This window comes from Hesperophylax consimilis, chromosome 27 (assembly GCF_061612785.1).
Source record: "Hesperophylax consimilis isolate HC1 chromosome 27, BYU_Hcon_1.0, whole genome shotgun sequence".
Classification (NCBI taxonomy): Eukaryota; Metazoa; Arthropoda; class Insecta; order Trichoptera; family Limnephilidae; genus Hesperophylax; species Hesperophylax consimilis.
Window position 1 is genome coordinate 14,460,186 of NC_142862.1, and position 20,696 is coordinate 14,480,881.

Below are 20,696 nucleotides of genomic sequence, written 5' to 3' on the forward strand. Positions count from 1 at the left end.
ACGATACACGATTCAACAACGCATTGAAATTATTAAAATTCACTTGAGTGAATCAAATGCAAATCATCTTGGGTGATGAGGCCTATTTCCACCTCGGTGGCTTCGTCAACAAGCAAAATTGTCGCATCTATGGCTCGGAAAACCCAAGAGTTATTGTTGAAAAGCCTCTTTATCGTCAACGTTTGACTGTTTGTGAGTCATTGGACCTTACTTTTTCGAAAATGAGGCTGGAGCAACAGTTACGGTGAATGGATTGCGCTATCGAGAGATGATTAATGATTTTTTATGGCCGGAATTGGATGGTATTGATTTGGACAACGTTTACTTTCAAGAAGAAGGCGCTACGTGCCACACAAGCAACGAAACCATTGATCTTTTATGATTGAATTTCAAAATAACACCTCTTATTGGAAAACCCTGTATATAGACGACCTCGACCATATACAACCCTGTATATGGTCGAGGGGTATAGCGGGTTCTATTCCCGATGTGCGCAAGTAAATTTTATTCCATTAATATGTGTTATTTCGCAATTTATTGATTAAAAATAATATCTAGTATATTTTTCTCATATTACAGAGTGAAATTTACTCTCAGTATCGCCCTGGTGTTAGGCCAACATTCAATATTGAAACGTTGCTTGGAATGGCTTTTGCCGTGTTTGATGACCAGATCTCAATAGCAATACTTTCCCAATTTGCTCTTCCCCATCTCCTTCCCCTCCCCACTACCTTCGGCCTTACAACAAACTCCAATTGGGGATGCTATAGTCTCACTGGTTCCAGAAGGTTGGCATTCACATAAAAAAAAATATATGCACCTAAACTAGGTATGCTACAGAAGCCGTGGAGAGTTCTGTACTCTAATATAGAAAAAATATGAATATATAGGCAACATCCTGGATAGAAAGTATAACTTAATTATAATAATATTGGATTGAATCACGGATACAATATTGTATTTCAATGCAGAAGAAAAATTACGGTTTTTTATGAACTATTTATTCTTATTTATTTTGCCTGTGTACAGGTGCAAACAAACAAGGGAAATAATTAATTTAGCGTCATCTGTGAACCCGTAAATTATAACGTACGTTACGTTTACCCTTAAGGCGATGCCATACGTAGTAATGCAAAATCATGTGTTTTTGGTTTGAAAATTTGGTCGCCTACAAATGTTTCAGATGCTTTAATTGAATACAGCGAGTAGAATACATCCTGGCCTTTGAAACAATCGAGTACTTTTTAGATAAGTCTTTTTATAAGCCAAAAATAATGTATAAGGCCTATGAAAACTGCTTTAAAGTTCAAAATCTCCTACTTACTTATGTGGCAAATTAAGTTATTTATAAAATGATCGAAAAAAAATAATTATGCCTGAACATCCACAAAATAAAATAAAAAGCACTTTTTGGCCATGTTTTTTTCTTGCATAAATCAAAACAGGCGGGAATTTAAACCTTATCGCCATCTACGTAAGGGTTGTTACTGATTCTTATCAAATAAAACGCTCATAAACTAAAAAAAAAACAGAGTTAAGTAGATAACTGTCGTTACCGTATGGTCCGTATTGATATTCTGTAATGTTTTATCTGCTCGTAAAAAATATTGTTTATTATGTATTAACATCGTTCTAAAACAATTATTTTGATTTATTTATGAATAGTGTATTGATGCGTTATTTGAGCAAGGTTTACTTAAAAAATGATCATGTAAAATATGTTTAATTGCAGTTCTAAAAAGTATTATTGGTTTACGAGACGAGATGAAAAAATGCGCTGCATGGAGGTTGAGGTGAATTAACCCTTACATTTGGACGCTGGCTGAAGGAACTGGATATTGGTGTTTTCCCTATTTTCAAGGATCTTTTTTTTTGTTGTGACTTAACTAATTGAAGTTTGTTTTCTTGTTGCAGGGTTTGTGATAGTGACATCAATAATCCTGATACTTCTGGGAATAGTCATAGCAATATTCTTCTCAACGTGGGTCAGATTATTTATAGACCATGTAAGTCCAAACATTTCTTATATTATTACACATACCTAACCAATGAAGCCTCTAATATATTTCAATGTATGTCTAACTGTCAAAATGCGGATTGCACATTTACCATCGATTTCAGATAAATTCGCTATTTACTGTCTCTGTCTCTGAAATACTCTGTCGAATGTTAGTATTAGAAATCAATGCAAATTTTGAACGCAAACAAAGATAAAGTTTTTAAACTAGCTTACAAATAATGTTCTTTTTATCGTGTAATCTGTAATTACTACTTTTCATGAAACTGAAATCATATCGAATTAAACAGAGGTATTATAAAAACTTACTGTCAGTTAATTTTTTTCATGAAATGTTATAATATTTATTTAAAAAACTGACAAATACTAATTAATTTTTCAGGAGCGTTTGTGATAATTTTTTTAATGCAAACTGAAAACGTGGAATTTTCTCTTTCTAAAACTGTTTAATTCATATTTATCACCGTAACACATAATGATATATCATAACTTTTAGGAGACCGTTTTAGGCTGGGATATATATATATATATTTGTTTTTATTATATAAGTACATTTTTGTTTATTTGTTACAATATATGATCAAATATTTCAAGACGCCTCTTCCATAGAAGCATTAGCTTGTGGCTGGAAGAGGAGTGTACATTGTTTTATTACAGTATGTAGGTAATTAAAAATAAAATGATTTTAAACTTATTTGAAGAATGGAATGTTACTTAAGGAAACTAATTGAGATGAGTTATTCTTAAGATTAATTCAATTGGAAACATTTTTATTTTTTGTAAGTTTGTCTTTAAAATATTTTTTCACAGTGTTTATTATTTGGATGTTATATATACGAGTTATCCCAAAATGACAAAATTAAGTGATGTTAGTTGACAAATATTCTGAAGAATATTCTCAAAATTGCCCAATGACTTAATTAATTACATTTATTTGAAGGCTACACGAAGGCTTTTAAGCATTGACAACTGCCTGCTCCATAGCAAATACAATAATATTCAAAGTTATTTTGTGCTAACGAGTTCTAACTAACAAAATGTTTTGTTCATCATTATGTTTACTCTGGTTTCCCTTCAATAACGAACAAATCTTTAAAAAAACCCGAAACAAAACAAGACACTATTGAGATCTCAATTATTAACCAATAATCTATTGAGACCACTAACGTATTGAGAACATAAAGGTATTGTGACACCTCAATAGATTATTGGTTAAAAGCTTTTTGCCGCCGGTAAGGCCGGGTTATTCTGTGTTCTGGTTAATATCATATTTTTCTTAAAATGATTAAATATTACTTTGATGCGCGTAACCTCCAAAATGTATTCCAATAAATTGAATAAATATTTCGCCTTTGATAAAGATTTCAGTAGAAGAGAGCACTAACCTATTCCATTGTAAAATTCTTTGTTGCGAAAAAAGAAGAGGATGACTCAAAATAATCCCTAACCAACATTTAGAGTACACTCAACCTGAGTTGTCCTTGATGTGTTTTTAAATTCAGAATCATTTCGTTTATCCTTTGTTTCAAAAATCATTCCATTTTTATCATAAAAGTGTTGCTTGTAGAGTATTTTACGAAGAAGTAATATTGTGTCAATTGTGTTAATTAACTGGAAAGGATATATTTCCCTTTCTTTAAGTTATAGCCCTGTGCAAAGGTCGGTGCTGTTTTTTGTGGGAGGAAACACAGAGGCGGGCAGATCGTTCTATAGCCGAGCTGTTGAACTCAAGAATGAGTCGGAAAACGACCCGTTCTCATGAGACGAATGTCAAGTGCGCTTTTGTCGTGTTTCCCAACTACATAAGTACTACAGTACTAACTACTAGCGTCATTGATCCCTTCGGGATGACGCTGGTTTCTGGGAGCATCTTCCATTGAAATACCGGTAGAACAAAGACCTACCTTACTTCTGTCCCTTAAGATTTCAATGCTTTTGTTAAGAAAGGCGAATCTATAAAACGGAGCTTATTTTTATACGGAGAAAAATGAGTATTACTGATTTATTAAAATCATGTTAAAACAGGTTAACATTCCAATTATATCATATCTATATATCATCAGCAGGATATACATGTTCTTACACCTGCGTTTGTCCTGATAATTTTAATGAACACGTATTCCGACATCACCATAACACATTCGTGTTTTACTGATAGTTTATTAGGAAACCTAGCAATTTATGCCTTTAAGCCCTGCAATCCCGTTTGTAACTGGAATACGAATATTTTGTATAAATTAGCAATATTTTATATCGGTAAGTTTTCTCCCTGTATAAATAATGAAAGATAATTAATATTTAAACTGTGTGTATTTATTAGTATGATTTTTCCTGTCAGTAGTAAGCAACTTGGACAATAAAGGATGTAAACGTGACGGTGATTTCATCAACTTAATGCATTATTCAGTCAATCGTAAAAGCTAACAATACATTCAATTAAAAGTGATTTGACGTTAAAAGCTAAAATCAGAGCCGGCGCGGAGTTAAGGGCGCCTAAAGGAGAAACTTTGAAAAAAAAAATTATCTGTGACGTGAAAAATTCTAAAGTATTTAAAACGGACTTAGAAACTTTCATTGATTTCACAAGATTTCGTATTCATAATCGAAGAAAAATTCATGCATTTCTGCTGAACCTTTTATGCATTAGGGTTTATCGAAACAAATTTCAAACAAGGAACGCTTAGGTGGTTTGGGCATGTAGAGCGAATGGGGAAGAAAGGAGCGTGAGGAGAATATGTGATGCAAATGTGAATGGTAGCAGAAGTCGGGCACGCCCGAGGAAGACATGCCACCACCAAGTGAATCAGATACTTGAGTCGGGCCATGTAATAGCATGTAAAAGCGTTGGGGTGTTAAATGTCATGTATAAATTTTTGCCGGGGCTGTTGAGACCCTCTCAGGTTAAGGTGGGCTATGGCAAAGATTGAACTGTTATTGGAAAAAGGTTCTTTTTTTTGTTCTGAAATAAAAAGAATTTGCTAGGACCAATCATATAATATATATTAAAACCAAAACATATTATGTATTAGAAATCAGCATTTGCAAAAATAATTATCAAACAACCATCATACCTGTGGACCCGACGTAAAACTGAGCTAATCTAAAAAATCTACGTAGAAAGTACATGGAACAACTCGAATGGGCAGAAAGCAGGAGCAAGATCTCTTGTACGTCACGACCCTGGATGACTCATCCACAGCATCCCGCGAAGCTGATTCATTCAAGCGAGGGTAGCCGACAACGTACTGGTAGATGGCACACGATGAGGCCTTTTCCATCGAGGGGGCCACAAATAAGGCATTTGCGTGAACGACTCAGTTTTGGGGCGCATCCGCATGATTATGAAATAAGTACTCCATCATCTCCAGTGGCAGATGGCTTTCGATTAGCAAGGAAAAGCACAACTCCCGGTGTCACTCAGCACACTTTAAATTAAAACCGAAAGGAAAGTACTCATTTTGAAAACTCAAATTATTACGATGGCGCGTGACACAATCATCCTTCAACGAGGATTGCCCGAAAATTAAAAAAAGCAAGTCAATAACTTAAATTTTGTGACATAATTGAAAAAGTCGTCGCTTTCCAAACGACGAGAATTAAAGCATTCACGTCACTCGCGGAAACGAAACCAAAATTCCCAAAAAATGTTGCCAGTCAAATTCAAGCTTGTGAATTTATTCCTTCACTTGCCAGGTAAAGCCAGGAAAAATAATTATTTTCGACAATAGGATTAATATTATATTCTATTCTGACAAAGAGTCAGAATAATAGAAGATTATGTATAAGATGACTTATGAATGTGAATGAGGCAAGGAGTGTGTGCCAAGACCGAGTTATTTGGCGGTCCGTCCTCTCTCCCTACCTCTGAGGGATAATTTATAGTAGATGGTTACTTTCTCGTTTTATAATTCTAAAATTAATTTTTAATGCTATTCAGGCCCCGATTAACGAAATCCGCCCCTGAATGAAAATAGCTTTTTTACCCACCTTTGAACCTATTGCGTGTAATTTATTTTCAAATTAATTTATTCAAGGAAGGTATGTAGGTAATTACTGCAATCATTAAAATGACTATTTATTGAAAAATTATAACTTTTTACTTCAAAGCATTATTTAATCCATTTGAATTTATGATTATTAATTAACGTGATGGAAACAATATTACCTTTTACAATCAATTTACAAAGTATAGATTCCTGTCAATGTAAATTTAAATAATATCACTTACATTTAAGTGAAAATCTTTACTTAGATTTAAAATAAATTGAGTAATTGAAAGCCTCCGTTGTAGAGGGGTGAGGCTCTCAACCACGAATCCGGATGTAGCGGGTTTGAATTCCGGCGTAAGACAAGAAATTTTATTTAATTAACTAGATATACCCTGCCGCGCGTTCCTGTGGCTTAGTCTATCTTTACGGATAGAAAAAACAATAGCGCGTGTTGTTTCTACGTCCATCAGATGGCGCTGTTTTTTTACACATGTTTTTATCTCTAACAGGTGACATCTACATAATATAGATATAAAAAATCCCACCCGTATTCAATTACAACGTTGTGTCAAAATTTCAAAGCAATCAGTGAAGAAGTTTCGGAGATGTAAGATTTTGAACAAACGAATATTTACATAGATAGATTTGTGTCGCTTCATAATTAATTAATTAAAAATAATAATGTAGTATATGTCTAGCACCTTCAAGAGTGGAATCGATTCTCAAAAAGACTACCATTGAATGGAAATTTTGCTTAAAATGGCTTTAGCTGTTTTATTGACCAGATCTAAATGGCTAGGTACACCCCCACCCTCCTTTGTTTCCATCTCCTTCATAAATATATACCCATTACCTCACAACATACCCCAATTAGGGATGCCATGGTCTCAATGCGTCAAGACGGTAGAGAGCAGTTGGGACGCTTGTGCGGTACTCACCCAATGATCTGAATCGGAAATGCCATAATCCCACTGATTCCGGCTGTTATAAGTCTTAACAATTTAATTGCAGCTCAATTTTAACAATTCTTACGTTTTTTAAATCATCTAACACATTCATGACACAGTGACCTAAAAAATATATATTTAAATATATTATTTCGTAGTTAACTTAATGTTTATTCGCGTTCAGAAACACTGCTTCCATAATTGTTACAACAAGCATTATGTATGGTCGTTCGAATGCCATTGTTACGTGAAATATGCTCCATTATTTCGGAAGGCCGAATTATACATTCCTTCCTTCCGCTCTATATCCGGCGTGCGATGAATATTCTGTTCACTTCCGGTAGCCGAAATAACGCAAATAATAAGCTAATTACATTGAATGTATCGGCTTACCTAATCAGAGGTCAGAAGATGTATAATTTCGGCACAATTCATTTAATTTATTGATGCTATGAAAACGGTGCTCGATACTTATTGATGAAATGAAAACTGTGCTCGATATTTATTCATGAAATGAAAACGCTTCTCGATATTTATTGGTGAAATGAAAACAGTGCTCCCTATTAATTAATGAAATGAAAACGGTGCTCGATATGTATTAATGTAATGAAAACGGTGCTCGATATTTATTGATGAAATGAAAACGGTGCTCGAAATTTATCAATGATATCAAAACGGTGCTCGATATTTATTGATTATTGATGAAATAAAAACGGTGCTCCATATTTATCGATGAAATCAAAACGGTGCTCGATATTTATTGATGAAATCAAAACGGTGCTCGAAATTTATCGATGAAATCAAAACGGTGCTCGATATTTATTGATGAAATCAAACCGGTGCTCGATATTTATTGATGAAATGAAAACGGTGCTCCCTAATTATTTATGAAATGAAAACGATTCTCGATATTTATTTGGTAACTTATTGATACAGGTTACCCATTTTTTATTAAGGAATTGCCAAATCTCATAACATTCAATCGAAGATTATCCCAAAAAATCGTAAATAAAATTCTGCAAACCTTAGGTGAAACATTTTTTATCATCGATTCCCACTTTTTCAATTTTTCACAATTTCTTATTTTGATTCGCTAAATACCTCGTCAAAATTCAGCGCCACCCTTTTTAATACAAAACTTTAATTTTTGTTTCGAGGTCAAAATAACCAACCGAACAGATAAATTATTTTTTCAATCCAAAATTATAGTGTATGAAATTATAAAATTTAATTTTTCATGATTTTAGAGGCAAATTTGGCAATTATTTCTGACTTAATAACAATTATTAATAAAATAATTTTGCTCTATTTGTTATGCGAATACAATGAAATGTTACATTAAAAAAAAATTAAGATAAAAAAAGCATTTTCATGGACGTAAATTTAAATTACAAACGACCGATTTATGTTGGAACAAAAGTGTATATTATCTAAATATCTGGCAATGTTGGTATCTAAATATCTTGCAATATCTCTCAAAGTTTTTAACTGTCTCTTAATGTCCTTCAATATCTTTAAATATAGAGCCTGAAAATATATCTCAATGTGCATAATTATTATTATCACAATGTGTTTAAACGTCTTACTACATCCCAATGTGTTTATTATCTTAATATCCCGTAATGTGTCTGAATGTCTCGCAGTCTCTAATAATTGTCTCTCGATGTCTATCAATATCTCTCAATGTCTCTCAACATCCTTTAATTCCAGGAATTGGTTCTAAAAAGCAGTTCGCAGACCTTCAAGCTGTGGTCGAAGCCGCCGGTGACTCCGGTCATCAGTGTCTACGTCTACAACGTCACAAACGCCGACGAGTTTCTCAACAATGGATCTAAACCCATCCTGGATGAGTTGGGACCCTACATGTACAGGTAAGACAAACATTCATTTTTAGCAGACCACCAAATAATAATGGCCTGGTACCCAAATGTTATTAAACGTTATTTATAATTTGGAAAGAGGGTTTGGGTACCGCCGCCCCGGGAACCATTTATTGAATAACCAAAAACCCCTGCCTTAGGTCACCTTAAGTGATTCGCTACGTTTGGTGACTGAGCAGGGGTGCCTGGGTTAATGGGGTGAGATTTGTCTAGGTTTTGGTGGCGAATGCGTTTGCCCACCTGCTGCGTGGCGGGTAGGATCGGGAGAGACTGATTGAGGGAGACCTTTCAACCTCTCCAGCCGGAGTCTCTCTCTACCCACCGCACCGCAGTGGGAGGAATGTATTCATACGGCTGTCACTCCTGGACACATTGACCCCCAGATTCCTTCCCACCCCTCATACCATTTTCCTTCCCAAAATCATATTAATAAGTCGTCTAAACGTGGCTAAACCACAGTTTTAAAATGGCCTTGAAAGCCGAAACAGCTGTAACAATAACAAAAACCAAAAAATACTCGCAGAACTTAATAATTATATTTTTAAATTTGATTTTAATTAAATTAAAAAAAAAAATAAAAAAAATGCAACTCTGTTACAAAAACACAAATATTTACGTCAATTTACACTTGTTCCAGTTTAAACATCTTGTAATAATGCATGTAAACGTTAATAATTTCCCGGGTACCTCCGGGAACCGACTCGGTGTATATTGTATATAAAACAGAAATTGAAAAATGCCCTGTTGATGGAGATGGATACGTTAAAGTAGAAAAGCTTCGCTTACGATATTTTTGCGATTTATACTATAATACATTCTAGCTGAAGTTCCCGGCGTTACCCGGACTTTACGCAAAGTTTATCGAAATTTAAAGTAGACAGTGAGTAACCTTTCTCTTATTTCAAAGATCATGTGTGCAAAATTTCACTATCGCAATTGAACACTGCATTTGTGTAACAAAATCAAATCCACGCCGACTGCCCGGTATCCAGACACTCCTCTTTATATAAATAGATAAAACTAATGCATTTTACAGTTCCTGCTTAATATGACTCTTGAAACCTTGAGGCCAATTAAATGTCAAGAGATCTAGAGATATCATTTGGCAGCACCATACGTCATCTCATGCTACGCTGGGCCAGCACATTCCTTCTGCCATGTGGAATACATGCAGCTCAAGGTGTCGACCCTGGCGATAGTTATTAGTTGTTCGATTGAAACATAGATTACGTAACACTTTGAAAACGATAATTTCGACGCTAATGAGTCGAAGGGCCGTCAATATAGTGATGGATTCATTTTATTAAGAGCTGGAGCACCGGTACCAGATCAAAGAGTCGGCTCAATTGGACGGGAGCTGTGAGCTAAGAGCGTATGAGCAATGGCAATACTGTGCTCGCATGATACGGCTTCCAGCTCCCAGCGAATAAATGATCATACCACCCTTGTTATCGGTACGCCTCCTCTTACCACGAGATTAATGAGATGCAATATAGTTAGTAGGTGTAGATATATACGTCCAAGTCTAGATGTCGGACTGTCAAACCCCGTTCATGTCTTTGAGTTTGTACAGACAATTAATACTTGGTTAACCATTCAATTGAGCCACGGTACGGTTTACCGGGAGCCGTACGAGTACGACTCATCTAAAGGGGCTGGTTCACTTGTGCAGCACGTTCATGAACGACTCATCGACTCATCAATATAACCATAAATAAGTATGTATTTAACGCCCAGAGGGCTTTTACATGTAGGTAGTACAAATTTTAGATGACAGATAATTTTGAAACATAAAAATTCGCTAAGATAGCATTAATGCCCAATCACTATTTTGATTAATCTTTATAACGGATTGGTGTACATTATGAAAACCAAAAAATATGCTTTAGTTAAATTAAATTTAGTTAAATACAAATAAAAAAATAATTACTCCATAAAAAATATAAATGCAAACTACTAAAAAAATATTTTTTCAATAGAAATGTATGAACGAATAGAGGAAACAACTTTTAAAAATATAGTATTATAGCTAAGATTATCTGTGACAGTTTCACTTGATTAACTTTTTTGCTTTCTTATAAAATTATTTACAAAATAAGTAAAAACCAGTTTTTTGCTCGAAATCGAACGTTTCTAGACTCCGTTTGTCGAGCGATTTTAATGCCTATTACCTACGATATAAGGTATATCAAGAATATACACATTTTTGGCTTGTATTGGTTTCCCGTAATTGAAGCCGCGGTGAAACATACCATCTCATGCGACGAATTTGTAGGTAATAACGTGTTAAAATTCGATGTAATAAAGCGATTAGTTGCTAATTATATCTTGTGCAAGATTTCATCATTACCAATGCCATCATTATTACCAGGTGCCTGACATGCAACACGACACAATAATAATGAATACAGGTGTATTGATACCTTGAACGTTGACCCGAACCCGCATGTAAGTACAAATGAATACTAGCTAATAGATAGTAGTAAGTTGGTGTAATGGATCAATACGAACAGGTTATACTGGTATTTTATCTGGGTATATTATAAACTCGCATGTCAGAGACGGATTAAGCCCTTTATAGAATGTGGGTAGACATAATATGGAAGTTGCTTTAAAAACCCTTCAGACTATGCGAAAAATTATTGTAAAAGTATTACGTATTCAGGATGAAATATAAGATCTAAGAAATGTAGCCCTTTTCATGTAAATATTTCACAAGACTACTAACTGGTCTAAGCATAGACGAAACATGGAACTTCTTCTTCTACTTCCTACTACCTTCAGCATCACAACACAACTCACTGGCTCCTAACGGTTGGGAGCCGTTGGGACTCTTGTGCGGTATTCAGATTAAAAAGATCTGCTACTCAAACCCATATCCTTTAGTCTTACTAGCGTCTCTTTCAATTGAGATATTTTCATCTCTTTACATTCCGCCATTTTTATCAATCTCAAACTTCCATTTTTGAATTACCAACATTATTTCTCGGCTGCCATACTTTTGATGTGATTTAAAGTTCTACCCGAATATATTTTTTAAATCTGGGTATCGATTCTTCAATCGAAACCGCCCGCAATCGCCGTCGAAAGTACATACACTGGTCGACATTCTTATTCTTAAGTCTTGTCAAAGGAATATAATTTGACGGCCGGCATAGTCCAGTGGTAACGCATTGGACTGCCATTCCGAAGGTCGCGGGTTCGAACCCGGCGTGCGCAAATAAATTTTATTTGATTAATTTGTGTTATTTCACAATTAATTAATTAAAATAATATATAGTATATTTGCGGCACGTTCCAGAGTGGAAGATACTACCAGTATCGCCCTGGTGTAAGACCACCATTCAGAATTGAAACGTTGCTCCAAATGGCTTTAGCCGTGTTTAGTGACTAGATCTGAATAGCCAGGTACTTCCCCACCTTCCTCTTTCCCTTCCCCACTTACCTTCAGCCTCACAACATCCCCCAATTGGGGATGCCATAGTCTCACTGGCTCCAGACGGGAGCAGTTGGGACTCTTGTGAGGTATTCACTGTAAAAAAAAAAAAAAAATATATATAATTAATTTAAATTTAAAGTGAGTCTGTGAATTTGCTAGAGTGGTTTGTGGAATAAGTACGCAAGGTAGGAAGAAAGGTGATGCATAATGGGATGATGAGATTAAAGCACTGGTCTCAGTGAATAAGAAAGAATGGTTATACACGGCTGTCCGTAATGTTGTATCTCGAGGTTTTATCACCAAGTCTCGTATTAAATAAATCTCTGGCTTCAATAAAAATGATAAATTGACAATAGGCTCAGAAATCTCAATTAGCAGGCTGTTGGAATAATTTCTTCCCTTGGTCTCAACCGACAATACCGGCAGCTAACGCCATCTATGGGTAAGCTAATAGACGAATCTAGTGCCATCTGTGGGTGTTTAAATATAAATAAACAGGTTATCATAATGTATGCATATTGTATTTCATGCTTTCTATATAAATTTTTATTTATTTATGAAATACTGCTGTTTTCAATTAAATTTATGATCATTACGTAAGAGTCCGAAATGGCCTTAATAAATAAATAATTAGAAATATGTTTATTTATATTTTTGTATTTTATAATAATAAATTTTTAAAGTTGTTAACTTTCATTTTCACTTGCTTTAATAGAAATCAATTTGGATGTTTCCGATCTGCCAGGCTTCGATACGGCGATTTTTGTTCGTACCACGAGCCACCTCTGGGTAGTGTCTAATAGGTACCATGTATCTTCAACAACAGTCATTAATAATGGATTTAATAATCTATAACCCGAGTCGTAATATTATTTTTAATGATTCATTCAGCAATGAATAACAGGTAAACAAATTAATGATATCTACAAGTTATTGTTGTTAGCGACTTGTTTTTGTTGTCAACAGGTTAGCTGTGGAATGTTTTGCTAACTTCTGTGTTTCTTTCCTTTTACTGCGTTGGTATTTTCAAAGCCCAAGCTCATTTCCTTAAACAAAACCTACTGCACAGCAGTGACATAAGTTAAGAAGACAACCCTTGTGTATATTCTGTTCTATTAAACTTAATAAAAATATCTTATTATTTTTTTTATGGTAAACTAATGTTTATAAGACAAGGTTTTATGCGTAGCATAAAGGATAACAAATAATTATAAGCAATAATTAGTCGCCTGAAATATCAATACAAATTGAAAATATCTCCCGAGTGAAAATAAATGCCGCCAACGGGAATTGAACCCGTACCTTCTGATGTCCGGTCAGGTGCTCTGAAACCACTGAGCTAGATCGGCTTATTTCCAACCTGCCAAACAATTCAATATGTACTAGTACCTCAATCAACAATTGCTGCTTATTACATTTTTTCCATCTGTAAACAACAAACTTTATTTTTGTATGAAAGGCTAACAAGGGGGTAACAGATTACGCAATAAGTTTAAAGCGTTTTATGTAACTCCATATTGCTCGCCATACAATCTCATAGAGACCCTAAAAAGATGATGTGTTATAAGTGTGGGCGTGGCGACTGCTAGCCAGGCTATATTTGACAATTATGCGACCTCCTCAATTTATGCAGAACAATTTACGGAGCGCCGTAATAACGCGGTTGTCATCGGTCACAGTGACAGATCCCATACAAAGAAATGATATTCCGCGGCAGTTCCCCAATTGATCTGACCACCTATCCTGAGGAAGATTATTGCGAAATGTGTCTCCCCAACATATTATACGTATATGCTACGCCCGATTTATGCGAGCATAATATAGCGTAATGTGTAAGGCTTTATGGTGATGCGATGTTTGGCCACCAGACATGAATGGAAAAGTAATTATCAACCTCTTCCCCACGCCGCGCCGCTTTCTTTCAGCCTCACAAAACTTCCATAATCAGATCCATATTTCCACTAGCTTCGACTCTTGTACGGCACGGTCCAGCATGGTTTTCAAACCTCGTTCCCGATCTGTCTTTTGCCCTGATAACAGTAGTGTTAAATCGAGGAACAATTTTTCTCTTTCTCTTCGTATCAATCATAGGTATTTTATTTGCGGGAATATTTCATGTTTTTAATGTGAGCATTGTAGTCTAGACTCGACTACCGAATTGCAATAACAATTTTGTTTGCAAATAATTAAATCATTAATTGTTACACAACAGCTGTTCCACTAATGCTACAACAAAGATAAGATTTATTTACAAAACTGCATGGGAAAAATACAAATAATGGTGTAGCAATAATTATTGGTTCGAAAAATGTTAAGCAACATCATTTGGCACGTAGGTTTCAACGCCATTAGGCGAAGTGGCTTGCTCTACTGCATGCGTTGGGTTATATTGAATATTAAAAATTAATACGGATAACTTATAGAAGCTTATAATCCTCATGGTAATATTTAATCATTGCAGAAGATAATATAAACAACGCTCAATGAAATGTAAAACAGACTAAGAAGGAAAATAAAAATTAATTGAGGTCCCATATAATACAATCCGATCGACATACAACGATCCTCTGTGGGTCGACCCGCTCGTTATTCGAGTGGAATGACTTTTAACGTTTGGCGTATGTAATTATATACCTTCGACAAGACTTAAGAATAAGAATGTCGACAGTCAATAATTGCTCCATAAAAAATATAAATGCAAACTACTACAAAAATATTTTTTCAATAGAAATGTATGAACGAATAGAGGAAACAACTTTTAAAAAATATAGTATTATAGCAAAGATTATCTGTGACAGTTTCACTTGATTAACTTTTTTGCTTTTTTATAAGATTATTTACAAAATAAATAAAAACCAGTTTTTGGCTTGAAATCGAACGTTTCTAGACTCCGTTTGTCAAGCGATTTTAATGCCTATTACCTACGATATAAAGTATGCCAAGAATATACACATTTTTGGCTTGTAGCTTCCTCTTCATGAACATTTCATCGCTAATATGGTGAAACAGGCCAAGCCCACACATATTATGAGAGTATTGCGCTCGTGTACGACTAGCTTTATACCTACTTCGTTTATAATATTACAACCTTTGTCCATCATTAATCATTACGTAAACATTGCTATTTCAAAAACATCGTGACGTCAATATATGCTTTATTTCATGTAAAAGTGCGAGTTAGCTTGTTTATACAGGGTGTAAAAAGACGTTAAAAGTTACTGAACCGTTTTGAAGCACAGATTCTCGGGCCTATTTAGCACTTAAATAATTATACTTCACAGTAAAGACATATATTTTTCATTTTACATATTTTCTTGATTCTTGACAAATCAGTTCCAATTTTTGAAATAATAAAATATTACATTTTATACAAATATACGTAGAAAAATGAGTAGGTATTACTAATTTAATAAGAGTCTCCCAAAATTAATCGTAATCCGGTTAAAAATGGGATTGCAGGCCCTTAAAGAATGAATTCATTGGTTTCCTGATAATCTTTTCGTAATATACGAATATATTATCACGATGTCGGAACACGTGTTCATAAAAATCCTAATATTTACGCATTTCGTCATTAATATCATCAATGAAAATGCAGGTGCATGAACACGATATATTAAGAATTTACTAAAAGTTTATCAGGAAATGGCTTGCAATCCCGTTTTTTACCGGACTACCAATATTTTGAAGAGATTATTAATAAATTAGCAATACCTACTTATTTTTCTCCCAGAAGATATTCTTCACACAAATTATTTTAATTTTGAACACTTAAATTCAAAGCAGATTTGTGAACCAGATTTCACAGTAGGAATCTTCAAGTTGGACAATCAAAATTTTCAATATTCTGTAAAATAATGTTCTTATTAAATAAATAAATAAATTTGGACAAAAAAAAATTAAACTCGTTTTGGTTTCCTGTGACATTTTTTTCCAATTAAAAACAACAACAAAATGTTTCTTTCACATGTTGCCACTTTGTTAGAACTTGAGGCCCCCGTAGTAAGATGTTCAAAGATGGTTTGAAAGGGAGATATTTAAATACGAATGCTAGAGGGAGCGCGTTAATATTAAATAAAAAGATAATCATTTAGCGAAAATGGTGAATATATTTAATTAATAAAACACTACTCGTTTGAAGTAGAGCAAAATCTCTTGAAAAATGCTTTAGTTGCATTCAAAGAATACACTGATTTTTTCATACCAATAACATAAACACTATATGGTCGGGCATTTTACCTCCAAATTGGGGGCGAAGCCAAAATTAGATTTGCAAAATATTCACATCTTATGATCTATTTGATATGTTTCGATGAAACTTTCAGTGTTTTACTTTAAAAAGATGTCTCTATTTATTTACTTAGCAATGTATGTGTAATTATTTTTTTATGAACAAAAACTTTACAAATTTATTCATATAAAATTACAAGATTATTTAGAAATTTTCAATACATATAAAAAAAAAAACTATAACTTAATAGTGCTTCAATGTGTGATAGCGTTCGAAACTCTTTCCTTTATGCATAGGCACATTGCAAAACTTCACTTCCTAGTTTGTGAGCGGAACATACGCGACAACGATTTTTTTTTTTTTTAATTTCTTTTTTGTGTTTCAAACTCATTGTATTGACAGTTAGATGGATCGGGTACCGCCGACAATAGAAAACACATGACCCCGCACCCATTTAGAACCCCTTGTTTACAAGTTTCCCGCTCCTTACCGCTTTGTGCAACAAAACGAGTAAACTCCTCTCCCGCGTCTCACTGTAAAAAGGCGTATGACGAGTTTTCTCGTTTCCCGCAAATAATGTGTTAAATAACAGAACAAATCGTGTTTTTAATAATTTTCGGAGCATACTTTGCGATTTTTTTCTATCGAGGGAATTTCTTATAATTACCTTTTCGGCATAACAAATTTATGGATATTATCTTAAAAAATGACTTATATTTTTTTGAAACTTAAAGATTTAAAGATAGATGATAGATGATAGAAGATTTAAAGAAAAATCGGTAGAAATTGGGAATGCGGAGGCTTGTACCTACATCCAACCCAATCTCCAATGCTGCGGAAATGTCTTGGTGGTACAAGTGGACTGGCTTATTTCTGAAGGGGCGAAATGTGATTTATTTTTCATCATTTGGTACAAATAAATAGTATTCGCTGATAACAGTCCGTTGGATAAATCTTGTTACGTCCTGTATATCGATGGTTAGGACACTTTTAGATGATTATTTGTGTTGGGACTTTGCACTTCGCATTTTCTGAAAGACAACAAGGTTGTGGGAAATGAACGAAGGCTGCTTGAATATTGCTGTTGACCTTTTGACATTGAAATATTTTTGTTTGCTTTTTAATTCGCAACTTACTGTTAAACACTTGAGAATATGTCATAATTTATTTATTGATTGATTCGTTTGATTTTCGTATGATGGCTGCCGAGGGAAATGATTTTGGAGTCGTCAAGTGCACGTGCATTTGTCTTGACAATATATCACGACGAAAAGGGAAAATTATCATATTATTATTAGGAAACTTGTTGTTTCATTCGTAATTTCTGCAATCCCGTTTATAACCGGATGATCAATAATTTGAAGAGATTCTTAATAAGTTCGCAATACTCATTTTTTCTCCGTGCATGAACATGGTAGAATAGAGGATACTCTTAGTATCGCCCTGGTGTAAGACCACCATTCTGAATTGAAATGGCTTTAGCTATGTTTTGTGTCCAGACCTGAATAGACAGATACTTAATCTCCTTCCCCCCCTCATTACCATCAGCCTCACAATATTGCCAAATTGGGGATGCCATAGTCTCACTGGCGCTGAAGCTAGGAGTAGTTGTGAATCTTGTGCGGTATTCAAATTAAAAAAAATAGAAAAGTCTCTAACAGTTGCCTACGGACGGGCCACACAACGCACGTGAGCCGCTCCCAACTAGCAAGTAAGTTTATAGATACTTGAACATTAATGGAAAGGCCCGAATACACTATTACAGTCACAATTGATTTCATATGCTTCATTTTGCCTTTCTGACTGCATAATTATTTATTTGCTAAGGAAGTGGGTCGGGGAAGAAGTTGTAAGAGAGAATGTGGTCGGGAAACAGGTCCTAGCTATGCAGATCATCATGTTAAGGCGATGCAATACGTCGTGTAATATTTTAAATCGAGCCGTTATCAATAACACCCCTTATGTAGATGGCGATAAGGTTTAAATTCCCTCTTAACACCATCCGCCTGTTTTGATTTATGTAAGAAAAAACATGGCCAAAAAGTGCCTTTTATTTTATTTTGTGGATGTTCAGGCATAAATATTTATTTTTTTTCCGATCATTTTATAAATAACATAATTTGCCACATTATACAATAAAATCATAACCGAAAATGGGTTTGTAAATATGAGATTTTGAACTTTAAAGCAGTTTTCATAGGCCTTATACATTATTTTTTTCTAGGCTTATAAAAAGACTTATCTAAAAAATACTCGATTGTTTCAAAGGTCAGGATGTATTCTACTCGCAGTATTTAATTAAAGCATCTGAAACATTTCTAGGCGACCAAATTTTCAAACCAAAAACACATGATTTTGCATTAATACGTAGTGCATCGCCTTAAGTAACACAGCTATCTCTATATTTATATTTATTGTATTCGAAACTCAGAATATCTTCCATTCCATAAATATTATATTATAAATACCATAAATGCAAAAACAGATCGCAACCTCGTTTTCATTTTTTTTGTTTTTCGTTTTCAAAATTTTGCTCCGTTAACAGCGTTAAAATTACGGGTTACAAATGACCTGAAAATATTTTTATATTTTAACGTTCCATTTTTTTTACTTCCAATTGACGTTCAGCGGTCTAACTAAAACTATACGCTCTACGCGCACCGCTTATCTCAATCTAGTCTACTACTTTTTGGCCATGTTTTTTTCTTGCATAAATCAAAACAGGCGGATGGTGTTAAGCGGGAATTTAAACCTTATCGCCATCTACGTAAGGATTGTTATTGATAGCGGCTCAATTTAAAATATTACACGACGTAGTGCATCGCGTTAAATCGAAACACAACAAATCACTCAATTCACCCGCATCTAATCAAGCCCAGCAGGCAATACAACAATACACAAGTGTGTGTGTTCGTTAAATCTCAGACTTTCGTTCTCTCGGGTCCGTGGGATTACCTGGGTAGTATTGTTGCAAGAGATTGCATAATCCCTATTGTTCTCCAAGGTTACGTAAGGCTGATTAAAGAGTCGACTGCGCTTTGTAGCACTGTACACTGCACACTTCATCTGTGCAGTTTATAACATGCACAAGCATTAACTTTGAGCTGGTTGAACTTATTACCTATCAACAAATCGAGTATGAATCTAAATCATTGAAGTATGATTTATAAATGAGACATATGGCGCAAAACTAGGTTCCGCTTTTTTACTTCCAACTGACCTCCAACGCTCTAACTAAAATTAAGGAATCCTTGTCTACGCGCACCGCTTATCGCGTTCTATTTGTGGAAAAAGTTTCAACGAGATATTAGTTCGCAGCATCACCTTTAATTGTAGCTTTATGATCTATACCGGCTAATCCGTTTGACTTGTCCCAAAAACAGATTGTATTTGTATACATTGTAATAGTGTTAGGAGTCTCCTGAGCTGCTTGGTGGACACATTTGCAATCCTGATGTTCTAACACGTTTTACGATCTATGTCCCTGATTACTTCACCAGAGCTAGGGAGCACAGTATTTTTATTTTTATTAAGAGGCAGTACCAACCTACCAATGATCATGCCTCTGGGTAGAATGACTACGCTATTAAACTACCTTTCTTTTGAAATTGATATTTTTCAGTCAAACCTCAGAGAATCCAAAATAATAAGTATTTTTTAATACGATGCTACATCGCAACTGATATAATTAATGTGTGTAATTGATTAATATACTATAGTATGTAATGTTGTAAAACGATACTGGAACGAATGTTTTTCAAAATAAACAGTATTTTTATTTTATTTTATTTTTTCTACAATTTAAACGTGCTGAGCTGCTTTTGCAGTTTATCAGTAGGTACCTACATACAGACAACGCTTCATACAATGTCACGGTTAAGTTAATATAACAGAATAGAAAAAAATAAAATTGTAGTAGCAGTATAGACAAGTACAATTGAAACAGTCACATCGAAAGAATATCCATATTTAGCATTCATAGGTAGGTACAATTTACTATATATTTTTAAGTTCCATTGTGAATTCCAATTAGCTATACAAGGAACTCAGTAGGAAATGAAATAAATATTTAAATCACAGTTTTAAAATGGGAATGTTTTGCTTATTCTACCGGTATTTCAACTAAAGTCACTCTTCTTCAGCTGCGAAACACGAAGAACAAGTCCCCAACACTTCTTTGAAATTTACAATAC

General features: G+C 34.4%; 1 protein-coding gene across 1 annotated transcript in view; it reads left to right on the forward strand.

Annotated features, from left to right (window-relative positions):
• Positions 1–20,696, forward strand: part of emp (epithelial membrane protein) — a 120,839-nt gene that overhangs the window by 81,411 nt on the left and 18,732 nt on the right. The window contains exons 3-4 of the mRNA XM_089648207.1: positions 1,915–2,006; positions 8,664–8,824. Of these exons, the coding sequence (XP_089504333.1) occupies positions 1,915–2,006; positions 8,664–8,824 (253 nt within the window). The remainder of the gene's footprint in view (positions 1–1,914; positions 2,007–8,663; positions 8,825–20,696) is intronic.